Raw genomic sequence first — 23,630 nt, 5'->3', positions numbered from 1 at the left:
GGTGTCTCTAGCGTTTAGTGCATGCTAATTTTTAGTGCACGCTAAAAACACTAGCACGCCTTCGTAAAAGAACCCCATGGAGGGGCATAATCGAACGGTGCCGGCCATCTATATGGCCGGCCATCTTCGGGGCCGGCTCTGCAAAGGGGCGGTGCCAACCGTATTATCGAAAAAGATGGCCGGCCATCTTTTCTTTCAATAATACGGTTAGGGCCAGCTAAATCTCAACATTTAGGTCAAATGTTGAGAGCACCGGGTTTACAGATGGCCGGCTTCAAAAAAAGTGGAAAAAAATTCAAATGCTGATGGCTTTTCCAGTAGTACCCGTGGGATTTGAACCGTGGTTAGAGCACCAGTCTTGTAATCCAGAGGTGGCCGGTTCAAATCCCACTGGTACTAATGAAAAAGCTGTGCAAAAATAGTTTTGATTTAGGACGTCCCTGACGAACACTTCGATTATTTTTTTTTTTGGGTGGCCACTGGGGGAGTAAGGGGAGGTCATCCCTGATTCCCTCCGGTGGTCATCTGGTCAGTTGGGACCCCTTTTTAAAGCTTGGGCGTAAAAAAAAGGGACCAGGTAAAACCGGCGAAATGCTCGTCAAGGCCGGCTTTCTTTTTTCCATTATCGGGCGAAGCCGGCCATCTCGTGAGCACGCCCCCATCCCGCCCCCGTCCCGCCTTCACTACCCTTCCCCCCTTGAAATTTCACTGGCTCCACGACGGAAAGCAGTTGAAGCCGGCCAAAATCGGTTTTGATTATACCGATTTGGCCGGTTTCAGGAGATTGCCAGCCATCTTCCAATTTGTGTCAGGAGATCGCCGGCGATCTCTTTCGAAAATGAGCTGTATAGTGACTTAAAAGCTTGTGGAATTCATCTTACCACTTGGCTTCTCCTATTAATGTTTTAATATGGGAATATCTACAAACAAAATGAATTCATGACATATTTGTGAAGAGAATGAAGGCTAAATGAGCAGCATATGGACCCAGTACTTACATATATGACCGCATTGTTTTCTGTGCTGCCTGTTTCAAAGGGTAGAGCTAATAATGATAAAAGCATTTAGGCATGATTTTAAGGGCTGAGCTTTGCTACTACGTGTATAATACTTCTGGAAGGTGACTCAGGAGAAGTCATATAAATAGGTTCAGAATCTCAACACAATCTGAATCTGTTAATTTTACATATCTGGAAGTTACTCTACTCATTCATTGGTAACACTTTCACTCCATGTGCATTAATATAGGTAAGAAGAATTTTGGCCCTTCTTTCTATCACATCAATCAGTTTTTCAATTCCTTGTCGACCACCTTGGCTGTCCCAATAAACTCTGTCGAGAAACAAAGACTGGAGCAGCTTCTCCCTTAAGCGCTGGCTTTTCAGAATGGATACAGCAGATTCGGGGAACCTGGAAGAAATCAAAGAGCAAGTCAGCATCTGCACTTTACATTCCGTTATTTCATGCACATAAGAGTTTAAATAATAACACCATGAGCAACATTAACAGCCAGCACTATCTTTCAAAATGACACAGGGTGGCCTCTGGGTTCCTGTTGCCCTGCATATATAGGGCAGTCAGGGCCGGTCAAACCCGGTAAGCGGGGTAAGCACCGCGGGGGGGGGGGGGCTGCCTTCAAGGGCGCTGCTCCGGTGCTGCGCCGCTATACCGCACTGCCCTTGGGGCTTTAAATCTTTAATTTACCTCCGTCCGTCCCAGCAGCCGTGTCATTTGAAAGCCCTGCCCTGTCTCTAGCCTTCCCTCCCTTTGTGAGTTCGTTCCGCAGAGTCCCGCCTTCTGATGTCATTTCCTCGAGGGCGGGACTCTGAGGAAATGAACGAACTCACGAAGGGAGGGAAGGCTAGAGATGGGCAGGGCAGGCAGATGGCCATAAATGGGAGGGGATTGGGGGCAAAGGAGAATCGCTGGACAGGGACAGGGTGGGAGAAGAGAGAAAGGAGATGCGGAGGGGGGGGCGTGCGCGCCAACTGATAGTCTGCAGGGGGGCGCCAGAGACCCTAGGACCGGCCCTGAGGGCAGTCATTACTATTTTGTAGTACCATGGTGACAGAGCAGAAGTGACTAGGGAGCACTAATTTTTTGTTCTCATTATACCCCATGCGAATAGAGTTTGTTGAGAGAGCCCAAAGGGTAGAAAATAATCCTTGGAGGTGTGAAATATATTGAATGGGATGGAATTTTCAGAAGCAGGGCTGGTTTCCAGGGCTGAGAATTTGACAAAGAAATATTTTTTAATATTGAGAGAGGGAGGTCCTGGGAACTTTACCTTGCCTCCACTGTCTACTAGAGCTTTTTGCACAGGAGGCATGCTACAGCACCTTTAAAATGGTGATCGAGAGAAGTGCTAGGCACCTGGTTATACAATCAATAGAATAAGAGTGGCACAGCATGCAAGGTTATTGCTATGGCAATAAGCTGCTGTGTACCACAAGTTGGTGAGTCTGGCAGTAAATATAAATTTGTATTGTTTCAGCAAGGAACATCGCACATTCTTGGCTGCAATAACATAGATAGTAGGCCCCAAGTTGAACTCACTATATCTTTAAAAGGGACCAGTGGTAAGCTAATTCCCATGCTGATCCTTGATCTCCCCAGCAAAGACTTCCCCTAAAAAGACACACTGCCCCCCCTAAAAAAACAAGACTCTCCCATACCTCAAAGAGACCCCTTAGATCTATCAGGGCTATCACTGATGTCTAGCAGTAGAGGGCAGGAGCAGTATTCTTGAGGTACTACTGCTAGAGGTCGAGCTTGGTGGGGGTACACGTAAAGCCTTTGAAGCAGCGAGGGCGGCTGACACCCAGGGCGGGTCGCCGCTGCGCACCCCCCCCCCCCGGTGCAGCACGGCGCCCCCCTCAGCACCCCCCCTCCCCCAGAGCGCATTCTTACTTAGTTTAGAAATGAGGGGCGGGCGGGAGGGCCGATCCGCCCCCGAGTCCACGTTGCTGGGAGCTGCGTCGGCTCCACTGGTTCCTTGCTCTCTCTGCCCCGGAACAGAAAGTAACCTGTTTCGGGGCAGAGGGAGCAAGGAACCAACGGAGACGACACCCCCACAGCGGTGTGCACCCGGGGCGGACCGCCCCACCGCCCCCCCCCCCCCCCCTTCCTACGCCACTGCTTTGAAGGTATATGTTTATTTGGCAGCTTGACTCCTAGAGGTAGTACCAAAAGACAACCACTAGAGGTCAGACATGCCATTTTGATGCCAGCATCTAAAGGAGAAAAAGTGATTGGGGATCACTCCTGCCTCTCATCACTAGACTGATGATTTAATTCTGGAAGGAACAGAGTATCTTGTTACTTTTTTTTTCTTTGATTTTTGTTTTTATATTTTACTGTATATTTTGTTTATATAGGGGTCCTGAAGGCAGCTTTACAGCTGCTGCTGCTGCCGCCTTTGGTTTCCTTGACTAGTCTTCCTGAGATTTCCACTGTGAGTTAAGTCAGGGAACAGGAAGTAGATATAAGTTGAACAGATTAATGGCTGTGGATGACACTTTCTGGTTTCTCCATTTCCAGTGCTCTAATCTTGAAATGGTTTCCAAAGAGTCATGACAACATCTGGAATGTCACAGCATAGAGAAACCATTCTTCGACAACTGAGGTATACAAATGGTAGGAATCTAATGTTATCACCATTATTCACAATGGTGTATTATATGTGATTGCCCAAAATATACATCATTTACTATAAACCCCATTATTTCCAGGGGGTCTATTCCCCAAACAGCATACAATTTCAGCATTAAAATGCTAAGATGTATATATTGATTGCATTCACTGACTTTGGGTTGTTTGAGAATGAACACAAGTAACAAAAATGATAAATCTTTGCAACTACAAGTTGAGTTTTTAGAAAAGACCTTATTAGGATGCTAGGGTATCACTGTTACTTACTCTTTTATTCCTTCCAATAATTTGAAATCCAGATTATCTTCACTCCTGTCAAAGAAGCCCTTATTATCTATGAATACCAAGTGCCTGGGGTCATGCCTCCTCTGGATAATATGTGTTAAATTAATTTGGTCTTGATTATCACATTTCAGTTTCAATCCTTGCTGCACACAGGAATCTTCCTTGCGAGGCTTGAACCCACAACAGTGTCTGTCCAGTCTATTGTAAACCTGAAATATAAACAGAAGAAACAAGAGATTGTGTATTAAACATCAGAAAACATTCATGATAATGTATTCAATTAGTTGCACAGATGTCTTTTCACTACTAGTGGAATCGTACAAAACACTGCATTCTATAGAATATATTCACAAACAAAAAAAAGCAACACTGGGCCTTCAAGGTTTTTTTTACAATTCGCTTTTGCTAAAGACAAGGATAACACAGGAGTTTTTTACTCCACATCGTGGCTGTCGACCTCGACAGGCAGGCTTGGCTTTATAGATCTTCTACGTCTATTTACGGCGACATTGGACACATACATTTTTCAAAACGAATCACATCCAGACCCTGACCCCTCAGGCAGGCGTTGTTTAACACCGAAACACGGCCCGTGTCGGGTCACTTGTCAATAAAATACTCCTGTTGTCTTAATCTTGAAGGCCCAGTGTTGCTTTTTATGTTTGTGTACTTTTTATGTATGCTGTTTACCCTCTCTTTTCGGTTTATAGAATATATTCAGAAAGATACAAAATGGGGGGGGGGGGGGGGTGGTACCCGGGGAGGGGACCCACAGCAAATTAAAGATGATTGTGATTATTTAAAAAGTTCTTAGAAAAATGTTTTATCTAACTAGATTTAGCTCACGCCTTTTATTTGGTACCCCAAGGAATGTTACAGTCAGGACAAAAAAAAGGGGGGACGTGACCACTGAGGTCCCAACCCTGGGTTATTTATTGAAAATTAAACACTTTGCAAATGCCCTAAGAATGACCTGACGCAGTCCTGTGTTTCGGCGCCAAAGGGACGAATTAATCTATCAACTTGTGTGGTTGTCGAAACAGCAAAACATTTAATGAAAAACACCATCAAAAAGAATAGTGTGATCAGGTAATCACAGTGGAAAACCAAAACTGTGAAAGCACCAGTGCAGTTAAAAAGCACCGTGATCCACTGAGCATGGTTCACAAGCAACATGGCTGATGTTACAGTCAGGTACATGAGGTATAAGTGCACAATATGATAGGTATGTACCTCTTTAAAGATGTTTCATATTAAGAAACGAAAAAAAAGGGAAGGTAAGAAATTATTGTACTATGAAAAAGACATTTCACCACAGGGGAACTTTAAAATATAGTTAAATAAATGGTAGAGAGAAACAAAAAACAACAACCGAGAAACCAACTGAAATACGTGGAGGGGCATTTTCGAAAGGGACGTCCAAGTTGCGATTTGGACATCCTTGCAAAACGTCCCAATCTAGGGGTGGGGAAACCTGTATTTTCAAAACAAGATGGACGTCCATGTTTCGTTTTGAAAATACCGTCAGGGACATCCAAATCCTTAATTTTCACCGTCCCTAGATTTGGGCGTCCCTAGACATGGACGTTTCTGATTTTTGGCGCTTTTCGAAACCAAGGACGTCCATCTCAGAAACGACCAAATGCAAGCCATTTGGTCGTGGGAGGAGCCAGCATTTGTAGTGCACTGGTCCCCCTGATATGCCAGGACACCAACCGGGCACCCTAGGGCGTACTGCAGTGGACTTCATGAATTGCTCCCAGGAACATAGCTCCCTTACCTTCTGTGCTGAGCCCCCAACCCCCCCCCCCCAAAACCCACTAACCCCAACTGTACACCACTACCATAGCCCTTACGGGTGAAGGGGGCACCTATATGTGGGTACAGTGGGTTTGTGGTGGGTTTTGGAGGGCTCGCTGTTTCCTCCACAAACGTAACAGGTGGGGGGAGATGGTGTTGGGTCCACCTATCTGAAGTGCACTCACCCACTAAAACTGCGCCAGGGACCTGCATACTGCTGTCATGGACCTGAGTATGACATCTGAGGCTGGCATGACATTTTTACAGATGTTTTTTGAGGGTGGGAGGGGCTTAGTGAGCAATGGAGGAGTAACAGGGGGTCATCCCCAATTCTCTCCTGTGGTCATCTGGTCATTTCGGGCACCTTTTTGTGCCTTAGTCGTAATAAAAACAGGTGCAGGTGAAAACGTCCAAGTGCTCATCAGGGACGTCCTTCTTTTTTTTTGATTATGGGTCAAGGAAGTCCAAGTGTTAGGCACACCCAAGCCCCGCCTTCACTACGCCTCCGACACGCCCCCTTGAACTTTGGCCATCCCTGCGACGGACTGCAGTTGGGGACGTCCAAAATTGGCTTGAGATGGATATGGGGGGAAGCCACTGCTTGCCCCCGGATTGGTGGCATGGAATGTTGCTACTATTTGGGCTTCTGCCAGGTACTTGTGACCTGGATTGGCCACTTCGGCAACAGGACACTGGGCTAGATGGGCCATTGGTCTGACTCTGTATGGCTATTCTTATGTTCTTAAGAAAAATCCTCCATATACAAGCCTTCTGTTGAAGGGAGAAAGCTGTGTGTAGTTTAAAGTTTATTTTACTTAAGGATGCACATGACCAAAATAGCTTGTGACTTGGCTTGGCCACTGTTTGGAAAACAGATTACTGGGCTAGATGGACCATTGGTGTGACCCAGTATGGCTACTCTTATGTTCTTATGTGAGTTACAATATAAAGCACAGACGCACTGTGGAGAAAGCAAAGACCAAAGACAGTAGGTGTCAGCAATCTTTTATTACACTTCTATATGACTCGACATAGGCCGTGATTCGGCTACAATGTCTGCATCAGGAGTCTGTAAGTGTAAGTGATGAAATGCCCACATGGAGTTAAATGCTCATGTAGATTTATATATATATATATATATATATATATATATATATATATATATATATATATATATATATGTGTGTGTGTGTGTGTGTGTGTGTGTGTGTGTGACCCAAAGGTCTACATTTAACTTTTGCGTAAACTACACCTGCAGTTCTCAGCCAATCTACAATAACCTTCTTCCTTTATATCAGCAGAATGCTTCCTTCCTGTGCTTTGTGCTATTTGTGGAGATTTTTCTTCTGTGTTTTAACTGAGTTACAAAATAAATCATTAAACATACAGAATTTCAACATTAAAAATACAGAACATCCCAATATTCAGCCACTGGCGTTAAACCCAGATATTCAATACTGGTTTCCAGTAACCGGCATTGAATATCAGTATTTTTTGGCTGCTAAACTTCACTGTTTAAGCCCGCATTCAGCAGCTGAGCAGATTATACAGGTTACAGATAAGACTGCTATTTATGTGGTCCGATTTAACTGCTAATCTTATCCGGTCTGGCAAGGAATATTTTATTTATTATTTTATTTAATTTATTGCATTTGTACCACACATTTTCCCACCTATTTGCAGGCTCAATGTGGCTTACATAGTACCGTCAAAGGCGTTTGCCCAGTCAGTGGATAACAAATACAAAGTTGTATAGTGATCGTATGAGGTATAAGTGGAGGGTTGGAATGGATGAAGATTGCGTGATGTCCTGTTCGATCATAGTCATGCTGTGTAGGTAGGTGAAGAGGGTTACGTGGGGTCGTTGGGGTAGGCCTTTTTGAAGAGGTTGGTTTTTAGTGATTTCCTGAAGTTCAAGTGGGCGTGGATTGTTTTCACAGCTTTTGGGAACCTTCTGCTCAGTGTGCTGCTGCGGCTAGGAAAGCGAATAGAATGTTGGGTGTTATTAGGAAGGGTATGGAGTCCAGGTGTGCGGATGTTATAATGCCGTTGTATCGCTCCATGGTGCGACCGCACCTGGAGTATTGTGTTCAGTACTGGTCTCCGTATCTCAAAAAAGATATAGTAGAATTGGAAAAGGTACAGCGAAGGGCGACGAAAATGATAGTGGGGATGGGACGACTTTCCTATGAAGAGAGGCTGAGAAGGCTAGGGCTTTTCAGCTTGGAGAAGAGACGGCTGAGGGGAGATATGATAGAAGTGTATAAAATAATGAGTGGAATGGATCGGGTGGATGTGAAGCGACTGTTCACGCTATCCAAAAATACTAGGACTAGAGGGCATGAGTTGAAGCTACAGTGTGGTAAATTTAAAACGAATCGGAGAAAATTTTTCTTCACCCAACGTGTAATTAGACTCTGGAATTCGTTGCCGGAGAACGTGGTACGGGCGGTTAGCTTGACGGAGTTTAAAAAGGGGTTAGATAGATTCCTAAAGGACAAGTCCATAGACCGCTATTAAATGGACTTGGAAAAATTCCGCATTTTTAGGTATAACTTGTCTGGAATGTTTTTACGTTTGGGGAGCGTGCCAGGTGCCCTTGACCTGGATTGGCCACTGTCGGTGACAGGATGCTGGGCTAGATGGACCTTTGGTCTTTCCCAGTATGGCACTACTTATGTACTTATGTACTTATGTACATTCCATAGTTGTGCGCTTATGTAAGAGAAGCCGGCTGCGTAAGTTGTTTTGTATTTCAGTCCTTTGCAATTTAGGTAGTGTAGGTTTAGGCAGGATCTTGATGATCTGACTTTGTTTCTTATTGGTATTCTGGGACTATGCCATATATGATTTTGTGGACTAAGGTGCAAATTTTGAAGATGGTCCATTCTTTGATTGGGAGCCAATGCAATCTCTGCACCTAAGCAGATAAGGTGCCCGACATAGCCAGTTTTAGCAGTTGGCACTAACCATAAATATTCAGCAGGAGATTATCTCCTGCTGAATATTTGCAGTTAGCCGCAAAATGCTATTCAACCGGTCAGCAACCGTTTCTGACCAGTTAATAACGCCAAATATCGGGAGGAGAGTATATAAAAAAAATTTTTAAATCACAATATCCAAAATCAAACTTCATCTAAAAAATAACAAGGAGAAATCCTTTTTTTCTTCCTTCCCTCCTTTTCTCCCCATTATATAAACTCAAACGCACCATCACATAACATTATGGCGTTTTCAAAGATATTATTACTCTTAAATGTTATGTCATGCTGCGTTTGAGTCCCTACTCCACTACACATATACCTTCTTGTATTCAAAGTGCAGACAGTACCATGCAACCATTACAGCATGGCTCATCTTTCTTTTTATAGTTTACTTGTCCCATTTTGGTACAATATTACGCTGAACTGCTGACGTGTGCCTGCTATGTTATTTCAGGATGTCACTCACAGTAAGACTGAACAGTGGGATGTCTTTCTTTGCACAAATTCTCTGGATACCAGCAAGTATATGTAGGATGGGGAGGGGGAGAGGAAGGGATGTGGCAGGAGGATTGAGCTCAGTCTTTACACTTCTATTTCAGGCAGGGCTCCTAACTAGATAACAGAAGACATCATCATATCGTCCTGAGCCACCTTAGTGGCTTTACCAGCATCAAAAGAGATGCAGGAATGCATCGGCACATCCAGCTGAAGAAATCTGTATTTAAAAAACATGACACAAGCCACTCTATTTCTATAGGGATGAATGGATAATATACTATGTTTGGGTCAGTTTAATCCTCACATGACTTTATACAGATTCCAGACCTTATTCACTCATGAAGGAAATAATCAGGAAGACATTTGACCAGTGGTGCAAGCTATTTTTAGCCAGGAAAATCCTGTTCTACACTTAAATGATATATAAATATAACCCAAAATGGGGAAGCACTTGTAGGCACATTTGGAGTGAGGGGGGGGTGGGGTGCGGTTTAAACAGGAACAAAACAATTATTTGACCAGGTTATACAGGGATAAAACATGTACACACTGCACAGGTTTCTAGACCAAGCCTACTTTAATTGCCTTTTGCATGTGTCTTTAAACCAAGTTTAAGGCTGAAACAGAACTGCAGCTCAATTGCGCCACAACACAGCACACTGCAGAGACAGCTGAAGCAACAGGTCTTCCTGCTTCTGACGTTTTTATTTCTACCTTGTTAATGAAAGGTACAAGAAGACTGGAACTCCAACTAATGCGCTCTTTGGGTTACACTAAAACATGGAGCATCAGGCTGCAGTATCTTCATCTCCCTTTCTGCCTCTCCTAAATCATCCAGCACCAAAACAGGATTAAGTCATAGGCAAACTAGGAACATGCCTATAGCCCAAATGTTTAAGTGAGGCCCACATAGATGTGGCTTTCAAGACAGACTTTTGCCATGATAAGGAAGAGAAGGGGGACCAGAATCATCAATGTCTACAGAGGTCTGTCTCTTCTCCCTATTTCCTGTATATTGTCCTTCACTAGAAAGAGGCAACCAGCGAGCAGTACTTCTTACCATGTGGGATCCTATGGGTGGGAGTTTAAAAATGTATTACAGTGAGCAGCCTAATGCATGTATTTGCTAAGGCCCAACAAAGGGCTTACTTAGTGCCATCTGTCTGCACAGTAATTGCAACCCAGTGTCGGGTGATTGGGTTCCAATCCCATCTGTTGATTATGGGTTCTTAAATAGTCACTGGTTGAACTGCTGGGATAGTGGATTGCATGGGATGAAATGCTATAGTGCAAAGGGCTGACTAGACCCCTTCTGTGCACAATGCCTCTCCTGATCTGTAATGCCATGATCTAACTACTTTCTATGTGGTTTGCTAAACATAAACCCTGGGGATATAAAATTTAGTCTCAAGGCAGGGGCTGGTTCTAAAAAAGTGTATTTATTTACAAGAGAAAGGAGAATTTTATACAGTCATTTTCACAGCTTAGTCCCATAAATAGCACAATACTGAACAGCTGCAAAACTCCTTTCCTGGTAAGTCTCTGTAGAAGTATAATGAGGTATACACACCAAAACACGGGAAAAGTGTGCAAGAATAAGAAAAAGGGCAGGAAAACTACAACTCCCAGAACCTCTAGTAGCTGCCACTCAAGGGGACCATACAGGCAGCCAGAAAAGAAGGAGGAGTAGATGTCTTAAACGTCACCTGATCAGAAAGGAAGAGAGAGGAAGAAGGAGACAGCTTGAAATTGCTCCTCTGAAGGAAGGTAAAACCAGCTCTCTTTGTAACTCTACTGTGTTTAATGGGAGATCCATGAGAAGCAAGTTACAGTAATCTAAGCACGAGGTGTTAAGAATGTGGATTAGGGTTTTGGTAGTGTACCCAAAAAGGAAGATACAAATTTTGGTGATATTATAGAGAAAGAAATAGTAGGTTTTAGCAGTCTGTTGGATTTGTGCAGAGAAAGAGAGAGATGTGTCAAAGATGTCCCCAAGGTTACAAGCTGATGAGACAGGTAGGATGAGAGTATTATCCACAGAGTTAGAGAATGGGATAAGAGGAGAGGTGGGTTTAGGGGAAAAGATAAGACGCTCAGTCTTGGCCACGTTCAGTTCCAGGTGGCAGTGAGACATCCAGGCAGCAATGTCAGACAGGCAGCTAAGGTTTGGGCCTGGATTTCTGTTGAAATTTCTGGTGTGGAAAGGTAGATCTAGGAGTCATAAGCATAAAGATGATACTAAAAACAATGGGAGGAGTATAGATAGTATAGATGGAGAAAACAAGAGGTCCCATGACAGAGCCTTGAGATACACCAACTGGGATAGCAGTGAGGAGGATACACCAGAGCATACACTAAAAAGTGTGACTGGAGAGATAAGAAGAAAACCAAGAAAGAACAGAGCCCTGAAATCCAAATGAGGATAGCATATCAAGGAGTAGGTTGTGATCAACAGTGTCAAAAGCAGACACTTTTATCCCTAGCAATAGTACCATGAGGCTATTGCTAAAAGTTGCATTCACCATTTTCATCCCAGAATTAGTATGAGCACAAGAGATTGGGGTTTACTCCTACCCACTACTACTACTACTACTACTACTATTTAGCATTTCTATAGCGCTACAAGGCATACGCAGCGCTGTACAAACATAGAAGAAAGACAGTCCCTGCTCAAAGAGCTTACAATCTAATAGACAAAAAATAAATAAAGTAAGCAAATCAAATCAATTAATGTGAACGGGAAGGAAGAGAGGAGGGTAGGTGGAGGCGAGTGGTTACAAGTGGTTACGAGTCAAAAGCAATGTTAAAGAGGTGGGTTTTCAGTCTAGATTTAAAGGTGGCCAAGGATGGGGCAAGACGTAGGGGCTCAGGAAGTTTATTCCAGGCGTAGGGTGCAGCGAGACAGAAGGCGCGAAGTCTGGAGTTGGCAGTAGTGGAGAAGGGAACAGATAAGAAGGATTTATCCATGGAGCGGAGTGCACGGGAAGGGGTGTAGGGAAGGACGAGTGTGGAGAGATACTGGGGAGCAGCAGAGTGAGTACATTTATAGGTTAGTAGAAGAAGTTTGAACAGGATGCGAAAACGGATAGGGAGCCAGTGAAGGGTCTTGAGGAGAGGGGTAGTATGAGTAAAGCGACCCTGGCGGAAGATGAGACGGGCAGCAGAGTTTTGAACTGACTGGAGAGGGGAGAGGTGACTAAGTGGGAGGCCAGCAAGAAGCAGATTGCAGTAGTCTAAACGAGAGGTGACAAGGGTGTGGATGAGGGTTTTGGTAGAGTGCTCGGAAAGAAAGGGGCGGATTTTACGGATGTTGTAAAGAAAGAAACGACAGGTCTTGGCGGTCTGCTGGATATGAGCAGAGAAGGAGAGAGAAGAGTCAAAGATGACCCCAAGGTTTCGAGCTGAGGAGACAGGGAGAATGAGAGAGCCATCAACAGAAATAGAAAACGGGGGGAGCGGGGAGGTGGGTTTGGGGGGGAAAATGAGAAGCTCGGTTTTGGTCATATTTAATTTCAGGTGGCGTTGAGACATCCAGGCAGCAATGTCAGACAAGCACGCTGAAACTTTGGTTTGGATGCAAGGTGAGATATCAGGGGTAGAAAGGTAGATTTGGGAGTCATCAGCATAGAGGTGGTAGGAAAAGCCATGGGATGAGATTAATGAACCAAGGGAAGAAGTGTAGATAGAAAAGAGGAGGGGACCAAGAACAGAACCCTGGGGTACGCCGACAGGCAGAGGGATAGAAGTAGAAGAGGATCCACCAGAGTGAACACTAAAGGTGCGGAGGGAGAGGTAGGAAGAGAACCAGGAAAGGACAGAGCCCTGGAATCCAAGTGAGGACAGGGTATCGAGAAGTATGCTGTGATCGACAGTGTCAAAAGCAGCGGAAAGATCAAGAAGAATGAGGATGGAATATTGACCTCTGGATTTAGCCAGTAATAGGTCATTGGAGACTTTAGTAAGCGCAGTTTCGGTTGAGTGGAGAGGGCGAAAACCAGATTGTAATGGGTCAAGAATAGCATGTGAGGCCTGGTGGCCTACATCCCTAGACCACCAGGGCTCTGGGGTACCTACAGGTAGGTAGGGGGGGGGGGGGTCTTCAGGATGGGGGCTGTTCTTGTGAAAGTCCAGCAAGTGTTTGCTCTTGGGGAGTTGAGGAGGGGGTAAGTGCTTTGAGGAAGCTAGGGAAGGGGGTATGCTGTATCACAAACGCTGATATTCAGCCTGCTGTCCAGTCAATGAGCTGAATATCACACCTCCAGCAGGATTCTGGGCACAGCCAGAAGTAATCCAGAGTCTGGATATTCATATCAGTACCCACGTAGATGCCAGCAGTGAATATTGGGGACTAATTCAGCTTAGGCAGTCAGTATTTTTTAAAAAATGTTGACCACTGCCAGCTAAATATTGACCAGTCAGTTTCTTTGTTGAGGTATACACAAGACTCTCATACAGTGAAAAATTCTCATGCTGAGGTAATACTCATATTCCTGCAATGGACTTTATTTGAAGCCTATAAGACTGAGTTGCTGGCAGCTCTCATGATGATATGAAGCATAGGGAGAGAATTGTTTCTCCACTGCTCCCTTCTGCACCTTTCTCTCATCTCTGAGGTATATGGCGTTCTATGTCCTCCTTTTGGGGTCTTACCATGAGGCTCATTTTCAAAGCACTTAGCCTCCCAAAGTTCCATAGAAACCTATGGAACTTAGCCTCCCAAAGTGCTTTGAAAATATGCCTCCATATGTACTTAGAGAATATTGTGAACACTGACATCATCAAGGCTTAGGCACATGAGACTATTGCATTTGAGGTCCCTAGCTACCTTTTCTTGTGGCAGGCCTAAGAAATGTTACAGATGATGTGGCCAACTATTGGGCAAGAGTAGTGATTATCTCAACAGCAATTATCCACTCCTAGCACAAGGCCAGCATTGATGAATTCAGGCTCAGAGTAGCTCCTCTTCCAGTCATTCAGCCAATGAGGGAACCTGAGTTGTCCTAAGGAAAGTACCTGGAAAACAGTTTCCGATGGGACTAAAGTATCAGAAAAGAACAAGAAGCATGGGGGAAAAATAAGATTAGCTGGACAATTAAGTTAGATTGGTGTGTTTCACTTAGATATAAGCAAAATGTTTCTGTTGCTTTAAAAGTTAAAATTATCCTAAAATAGCAATTCAACAACATGGTAGAATATCTTTAGTTTTGTTTTTCATGTAGTAGGGCCAGGCCAACATCACAACTGTGACATAGTTGGCAGAACGCATATCAGTGAGATTTTTCCAGAACTGGAGATCTTGAAAGTAAACACTCCCTGGATGCAGAAATACTTCCCTTTTCACACACCATAAAATTTAAACAAAGCGATTACAAGTTCACATTTTCCTGCTGAACCTGGTTCGATCAGTAAAGTGGACAAGTGTGCTATACATTAAACAAGCCAATAAGTCATGTAAACACCCCATTATACCTCTAAAATCAAAGTGAGCAACTTAATTTTATCCCACACTTTCACATCAACTTCAAATACCTTGTTATCTTCAAAAACACTTCAGAAAAGACCATTATATTCTTCCTGTAAAACATTCCAGAACCTGACACACTCTCCCACAGGAAATTACATGCATTATTCTCTTACCTGCAGTAGGAAATCAAACAGAGCCAGCTTGGACCACTCATAGTGATGAACATCTGTACAGTTCCATTCAGGTTTGGGCAATTTGCCATTCTGCCAACATTTCTGCCTCAATAAGTGCTGGTAAGATCCCCAGTTTAGCCTCACAGAGGACTGTGAGTCATCGTCTGTTGGATACAAAGAAGAGTCCCAGAGAATGGCAGGACATGGGTGCCCATCTAGGGAAAAAAGACAGAAGAATTGATAGCATACCTTGCTGCTAGCCATTAATTCAGAATTAAATTCTTCTAGAGAGATCATGTATCTACTGCATTCATTGAATCTAGAGGATGACTCAAGCAGTTTTACCTGGGTTACTAAATGGGTTTATTAGAAGGCTAAAACCATTGTTGGAAACTACCAATTTTGATCGGTGATACAAGCTATTTTAGACTATCGCAATGTTCTTTTTTGGGGCTGCTCACAAAATCAGTTTTGAGCCTTGCAATTGGCCCAGAATGCTGCTGCCTAGATATTCTCATTTTTCTCGATGTTGATTGACCTACGTTGGTTACCAGTTTTCTTTTGCATTAGATTTAAGACCTTTTTTTTTTTTCTGATACTTAAAGCAATGCATGGTTTGGCAATTCACTATCTGGTGGAGGTAATTAAGATTTATCACCCAGCCAGAGTTTTACACACTGAGGGCATGCGGTGTCTACAGATTCCTTCTGTGCACAATATTTGGTTGGTGGAGACCAGGAAGAGAGCTTTCTCTCTTGCCAGACTAGAATAGAACTGCATACTAACTGTGCTCAGAATGATCATCACTGAAGACTCATTTGTTTAGTCAGGTCTTTGGCATTGACTTAGTAGATATAATAGGTTCAGTGAGATGTCTATGTTTTGTTGAATCATAGTTATGATTATTTTTTATGAGAAATTGTTTATTGATTGTTCATTAATTATGAATACTGTTTGTACACTGCCTAGGTAGATAGGTGGTCTACAAATGTATTAAATAAATAAGCTGTAACCTAAGTAAGATGAGATGGGGGGGAGCAATTTAACATTCCTCTCTATAGGTAAAAGTACCATGTACAAAAAAAGTGTGGGTTTGGGTTTGAGAAAGGAAAGTCACATGACAATGTGTAGCGATTTCATTTTGGAACGACAAGTGTAAAGTGTACACAACATGCTATGCCCCTAAATGTTCACAGGGATGCTCTGTGATGAGTTTCCCTGTGAAAAGTGTCTACAGGTTCTACATAGGCATTCAAAATTCTCTTGACAGAACACAGTAAACAACTGGGGGAGGGGGAGTGCCAGGCAGGAATGGAACTCCTTTGCTTATGGCAGCACTGCCAGGCCCACGCTCAAGCTTAGGAAGTCATTTTAGCGGCAGGACATGGCAGCACTGGAGTATGGACCCATGCCACATTGATTTCTTCTGGCCTGATGGAGGTAAGGTTGTGGCAGTGCCAGACCTGTAGGGGGAGGGGGTTGGAAGGAGTGATGAGATGCTAGACAAAGGAGAAGCAAAGAAGAAGTAATGAGGTGCTGGACACTAGACAAGGGGGTGGGACAATTTAAATGTTGAGGGGGCACAGGAAACTCTTGCTCTGTTCCTACTATATAGGACAATTTTCAGATTAGTTTATCCAGCTAAACTGGCCTAGCTGAAAGTTGTCCTCCTTGGTATGCCTAAAAGGATGCACAGACTGCCATAGAATGGGTTTGTAAAGGTAAGAAGCAGCAAAAATGTGTATTCATTGCCATTTTCAATTGTATTTGCACTGTTTTGCCCTCCGTTGTCTACATGCACGTAGCATACGGAATAATGCAAGGCTGCCTTACTGGATCTAACCAAAGGTCCATCAAGCACAACATTCTATTTTCAAAAGTGGCCAATTCAGGTCACAAGTACCAGGCAGGATCCTTAAAAGCAGGTAGATACTATGCTGCTTACCCAGTGGTGTACCAATGGGGGGCGGGGGGTGGTCCGTCCCGGGTGCACACCACTGGGGTGGGTGCCGCGTGCCTGTTGGCCGAGTCCGCTCGTTCCCTCCCTGCTGCTCCCTCTGCGCGAAACAGGTTACTTCCTGTTCCGGGGCAGAGGGAGCAGCAGGGAGGGAATGAGCGGACTTGGCCAACAGGCGCGCGGCACCCCCCCCCCCCCCAGCAGGTAAAAATGCACCGGGGGGGTGTAATTTTGCCACGGGGGGGGCGCACTGCACCCGAGGGGGGGCGCATTAGCGATCTGCCCCGAGTGTCAGGCAGCCTAGGAATGCCACTGTGCTTACCTCCTGGGATAAGCAGTGGTTTCTCAAATCTACCTTATATAATAATGGTTGGCGAACTTTTCCTCCAGGAAGGAACTTGTCCAAACCTTGTTTAAACTTGATCTTCGAGTACTGCAAGGTCCTCCTGCATTTTCACACAATCCATTTGTGATTTAACAACTTTAAAAGTGCGTACAGTATCCCTCTCATTTTATAATAGTGCACTTACATAAGAACATAGAAACACAAGAATAGTCATACTGGGTCAGACCAATCCATCTAGCCCAGTATCAGCAGAATTTGGGCCAAGCAGACAACGATGCGTGTAAACTACAGAGTACTATAATCTTCATGCATTACAGTTCACATCTAGGTAAAGAAATTTACACCAGCTACATGTAAATGCTAAATGTAAGTGTGTTATCTGCCATTTGCACAAGTATACTATAATGAAAAACAATGCCGAGCAGTAGTTAACTCCAAAAAGTTTAGGTGCTCACTTTCAAAGCACAAAGACTTACAAAGTTTACAGAGAGGAGCATTTTCAATAAGACGTCTAAGTCCAACGTTGTTTTGCAAAAAACGTCCACACTGGCTAAGTACCATTTAACTGGCCGGGTGCCATTCCTGGCTGGTTAAATTGTTTTGAATATCAGGGGGAAAGTATTTAACATTAGTTAATTAGTAATTTGCTGAGAATTTATCAACTGTGTTTTTAAACATTAAACACATTTCTTCTTAAGTGCAATGGCTGTGGAATGTATTGTAAGGCAAATTAAAATGCCATTGAAATAGTTAACTAGTAGTTAACTACTTTTGCAGTAGTTGTCTTGTAGTTAAACTACTACAAGAAAAATATATTGAAAGTAACTATAGTTAAAGTTAAACTACTTGTTAAGTAGTTGATGCCCAGCACTGATGAAAAGTAGATGCCTACATTTCTTTCTAGAATAGGCTTAAGAGGATAAGCAGGCACTTAATTTATCTTCAATGCCCTATTACAGAATTACCCTGTTAATCCCCAAACCTAGAAGGCAGTGTGGAAAAAACAGAACTTTATCCCTGCATACGCAACAATACTTTTCACACTCCCTCTGGAGTAACTTCCCCTTTAGATCACAAAGCTATGAAAATGAACACCCAGCTACATTATTATTATTATTATTATTATTATTAGCATTTGTATAGCCCTACCAGACGCACGCACAGCTGAACACCAGATACAAAGAGACAGTCCCTGCTCAAAAGAGCTTACAATCTAAATAATACAGAGACAAGAGGGAAGTAATGGGTGAGAAGGGAGGAAGGGACAAGGGGAGGGCAATTGTGGCTAGGAGCCAAAAGCAGCAGTGAAAAGCTACATGCTGACCAAAGTTAAGGTGTTGCTCCTTTACATATCTTATGATGGAGAACTGCACCTCCACTTGCTAAGCATGAAAAGAAGCCTTTTGCAGGCATAAATGTTTCTCACCATCCCCCCCCCCCCCCCCCCAACAAGCATCTGAAGAAGATGCTAGTCTGTGAATTGTTCACATTCACTGCATACCTTTCCAGTCCTAATGTAAAACTCCTGCTTGCATAGCTTTCCTAATTTAAGGATTCAGAAGAAGCTTCCCTGAATGAAATGGGGCACAACATGGACTGATCCATTGCATGCAAGAGCTAGTGGAGCCAGTAGCTACATCACTGTGAGCTAATACTCTGTAAACATTACAGCAATTCACTGAAAGGGAGAAGGCTAGGATTTCATTAAATACCACTGACAATAACAAATAGTCACTTATTTCTCAGCATTCCATTAAGCAGATGCCAACAGATGCTTCACTGGCTCCCACTCAAGGAACGCATTGCGTTCAAGATCTGCACGATTGTACACAAAATCATTCATGCAGACGCCCCGATCTACATGCTAAACCTCATGGACTTGCCCCCCAGGAACGCCATAAGATCATCCCGCAAATTTCTCAACCTGCACTTCCCCAGCTGTAAAAGACTAAAATACGAGCTGATACACACCACCACCTTCTCTTACATGAGCACGCAGCTGTGGAATGCATTACCTACAGCCCTGAAAGCTACTGACGAAATAACCAACTTCTGCAAATCTTTGAAGACACATCTCTTCAACAAGGCCTACAAAGAGAACCCATAACCTCACAAACGACCTCACCAATTCTTCTAATTATTTAGTCCACCTTCCATACTATCCTGCCTAACACCTTCCTTTTCTCTTCTCTTATTTAATCTCTGTACAATACTAAGTGTATCTGATATCATGGAAGGACTATGTCATAACAAACTCTGTAAGCCATATCGAGCCTGCAAATAGGTGGGAAAATGTGGGATACAAATGCAATAAATAAATAAACAGCTGTACAACGCAATGGCCAGACTTGCAAGAAATTGGAGCCACAATCTTAATAGCTATGTATTCAGAGAAAAAGGCATCACCTGCAAAGAGGCTACAGGTGTAAAGCATCCTATATAAATCACTTTGGTTGTACCACAGAAAGGCAGTATATCAAATGTATTACTCACTGCCCATCCTGACCAAGGAGGGAAAGACATACAAGTAAACAATCCTCTGTGACAAGTAAGGCAGTGATGTTCTAAAGATTAGGGTAAAGTGCTATGCTGGGACCCTTCTTTTTAACATATTTATAAATGACCTGGAAACAGGACTAGCAAGTGAGGTGATCAAATTTGTTGATGATACAAAGTTATTCATGGTTGTAAAATCACAAGAGGTTTGTGGGAAATTGCAAGAGAACATTATGAGTCTGGGAACCTGGACATCCAAATGGCAGATGACATTTAATGTAAGTGCAAAGTATTGCATATAGGGAAGAACAACCCCAACTATAGCTGCAAAATACAAAGTTCCACACTAGGAGTCACTGGCCAGGAAGAGGATCTAAATGTCATCATTGATGATACCCTGAAATCCTCTGTTTAGTGTGCATCAGTGGCTAAGAAAGAAAACAGATGTTAGTAATTGTTCGGAAAGAAATGGAAAATAAAACAGACAATATTATATTAGCTTTGTATCGCTCCTTGGTGCAATCTCACCTTGAATACTGTATGCAATTCTGATCGCCACATCTAAAAAAAGATATAGAAGAACTAGAAAAGTCAGAGAAGGGCAACCAAATGATAAAGGGAATGAAGAAAGGCTAAACAGCCTAAGGCTTTTCAGCTTAGAGAAGAGATGGCTTGATGGAAGACATGATAGAGGTTATAAAATACCGAATGGAGTGGAATGGAATGGGAAGACGTAAATTGCTTGTTTATACTTCCCAAAGGATAAGGACTAGAGGGCATGCAATGAAGTTACTGAGTAGTAAATTTAAAACAACTTGAAGAAAATATTTCTTCACTCAATGTGTGATTAAGCTCTGGAATTCATTGCCAGAGAATGTGGTAAAAGTGGTTAGCCTAGCAGGGTTTCAAAGAGGTTTGGATAAGTTTCAAGTCTATTAACAATTTGATATACTGCCCTATGATGAGGCCCTCACTGTGGTTTACAAATTAAAAATAAATGATAGGCTATAAGAAAGGAAGGAGAAGATAGAAAACAGAAAAGAGGCAAGGGGGAGGGGAGGAACTTCATATAATCAAAAAGAAAAGAGAGTCCTGAGGGGAGGGAGGAGAGAGACATATACTGTCTATACAGAATGCTAACCCAAGCCGGCCCAGGGTCTGTGGTAATTAAAATTCCTAGGGGTGGTCTAGACAATTGAAAGGGACCTTGAAAAGGAATGTTTTAAGGGCTGTGTGAAAATCAGCATGATTAGACATGGAATGTAGAGGAACAGGCAGGGAATTCCATAATGTGGGGACAATTATAGTGAAGGATCTAGCCCGGATAGAATCAAAGCATCCAAAGGTGGACTTGTGGAAATCCACACTTATTTCTGAGAAAAGCAACATGAAATCTATTTTTACTCTTTTGGGATCACCAGATACTTCTGACCTGGATTGTCCACTGTTAAAAAAAGGATACTGGGCTTGATGGAGCTCTGAGTTGTCCCAGTCCAGCAATGCTTGTGTATTTATGGGTCATTTAAATGCAAATTCTTTTGAAAAGTTGCCTGCTTTCTTTTCTCCAATCCAGCTGGTCTCTGTCATCGGCTTAAAAAACCTCCAATCCAAATCCAAAAATGTTCTTTTAATTATTGCTTTTTATGTATTATATCATTTTCACTTTATAGTATAGATTCCCAATCAGTGTATAGAACATGCAGAGTATATACACTCCTTTAGCTCAATCATAAGTACTTGCGGGTAAGAAAGCAGTTAGTTATCTGTTCATAATCATCCCATCATCCTACTAGAGCAGCAAACAAGTGTAAGGAGTAGCCTAGTGGTCAGTGCAGTGGACTATGAACAATGGGGACCTAGGTGTAACTCCCACTTCAACTTTTTTGGGGGTCCTTTTACTAAGGTGCGCTGAAAAATGGCCTGCGCTGTTGTAGATGCGTGTATTGGACATGCAAGGGGGCCATTTTTTGGCGTGCCTGCAAAAAAGGCCTTTTTATTTTTTGGCCAAAAATGGACGTGTGGCAAAATGAAAATTGGCGCGCATCCATTTTGGGCCTGAGACCTTACTGCCATCAACTCAGTTAGCGGTAAGGTCTCAAGCGTTAACCGGGCGGTAATCATCAACGCACTTACAATGCAGATTAGTGCCCAGTTAGCGCAACGCGCCAGAAAATAAAGTATATTTTCCAGCGCATGTACTGGACGTGCATAAAAAATGAAATTACTGCCCAGGCCACGTGGTAGCCGGGCAGTAGTTCTGAATTGGTGCACATTGGGTGCACGTAGGTGCCTACGTGGGTTAGTAAAAGGGCCCCTTATTTCGGTACAAATATGTATATAAGAACATAAGCATTGCCATATTGAGACAGATCGAAGGTCCATCAAGATCAGTATCCTATTTCCAACAGTAGCCAATCCAGGTCACAAATACCTGGCAAGATCCCAAAACAGTAAAACAGATTTTATGCTGCTTATCCTGAAACATAGAAATATCTATTGTACCTGAATTTATAAGATAACTTTAGGAACAGTAGGTTTTTATCTGTTCCTGCAGGGCTCACAATAACATATAAAAAAAATTAAGGTGGGATTTGTTCCTGGGTCCCATTGTTTAAACTTCACTGCACTGACCATTAGGCTGCCTCTCTGCTCTGCAGGGACATCTGTGTGACCATGTTTGTACAAATGATGCCAGACAGGCATTTTTGTGCCTGTTTTTTTTGGCGTTCATATTTTGGACATCTCATTTTGGAAAATGGCTGTTCATTTTGGACATTTTCAGTGCTAGAACATCCTTCTCACATATTTTTGAACGGGTAATCCTGTTTTTCCTGTTCAAAAATGGTTGTGAAATGCATGGGTCTTTTGGACGTTATGAGCAGGTCATCCCAATTCTGACTTGGACGTTCTTTCAAAAATGCCCCTCCATGCCTCATATTATTTTGTTACAGAAATATCTTTAAAAAGTTTTGCCACTTCCTAATGCTGATTCAATTCTTGTTTCAACTCCTCTCAATGTTTCAGTAAGATTGGGTTTAACTAATTTTCTTGAATCTTCAGTGGATAATATATTATCTAGGGCAACATTAATGGCTACGCTTACTGCTGAGATGAAAAAAAATGCCATTTTAAGATCACATTTTTCTAAGAAATATACTTTTTTTCTAAGGACAAAAGATTAGTATATTCCCTAATGCTTCAAGAGTTACTCAAGCTTGGAGGAAGCTGTGTCTTGGCAGTGGAAGCAACCTTTTTCCTGCATTTTCCTTGCAAATGTTTAATGACTTACCAGGGAGTTAGATATGTGTACACAGATCCATTATGTTTATAAAATGAGTTGAGGGAAACATTTGGAATAGTTGAAAATGGTTCTGGTTCTGGCTAGGTTTCTGTTTCTTTATAGAATTTTTTTTCTTTTGGATTTGGGAATATTTGAGGATGGATTCTATGCCAATTAATGATTTGGATTTAGCTCTGACTTTAGAGTGGTGATCGGTGATCTTTTATATCTCTTAACATAAAAACACAAGAAGATAAGAATAGCTATACTATTCCATCTAGCCCAGTATCCTGCTTCAACAGTGGCCAATTCAGATCACAAGTACCCGAGAGAATCTCAGATAGTAGCAAGATTCATTCTAATGATCCCAGGGACAAGAAGGGGCGTCCCTCATGTCTATCTCATAGCAGACTATGGACATTTCCTCCTGGAACTTGTCCAACCATTTTTTAACCCCAGATACACTAACCACTGATACCATATCCTCTAGCAACGAGTTCTAGAGCTTTAACTATTCATTGAGTGAAAAAATATTTCCTCCTGTTCATTTTAAAAGTAGTATTACGTAACTTCCTGGAGTGTCCCTTAGTCCTCATACTTTTTGAAAAAGTAAAACAATTGATTTACATTTACCAGTTCTACACCACTCAGTATTTTCTAGACCTCTATCATATCCCCCCTCAGCCATCTCTTTTC

The 23,630-nt window shown here is 42.8% G+C and overlaps 1 protein-coding gene across 1 annotated transcript in view; it reads right to left on the bottom strand.

Annotated features, from left to right (window-relative positions):
- Positions 1–771: 771 nt before the first annotated feature.
- GASK1B (golgi associated kinase 1B) overlaps positions 772–23,630 on the bottom strand; it is a 74,646-nt gene continuing 51,787 nt past the window's right edge. Inside the window, exons 3-5 of the mRNA XM_030191607.1 lie at positions 14,856–15,070; positions 3,919–4,145; positions 772–1,410 (exon numbers count right to left, since the gene is read on the bottom strand). Coding sequence (XP_030047467.1) covers positions 1,203–1,410; positions 3,919–4,145; positions 14,856–15,070 — 650 coding nt within the window. The 3' untranslated portion in view covers positions 772–1,202. The remainder of the gene's footprint in view (positions 1,411–3,918; positions 4,146–14,855; positions 15,071–23,630) is intronic.

Source organism: Microcaecilia unicolor, chromosome 2 (assembly GCF_901765095.1).
Source record: "Microcaecilia unicolor chromosome 2, aMicUni1.1, whole genome shotgun sequence".
In the NCBI taxonomy this organism is placed as follows: domain Eukaryota; kingdom Metazoa; phylum Chordata; class Amphibia; order Gymnophiona; family Siphonopidae; genus Microcaecilia; species Microcaecilia unicolor.
This window is presented reverse-complemented; position numbering and strand designations above follow the sequence as displayed.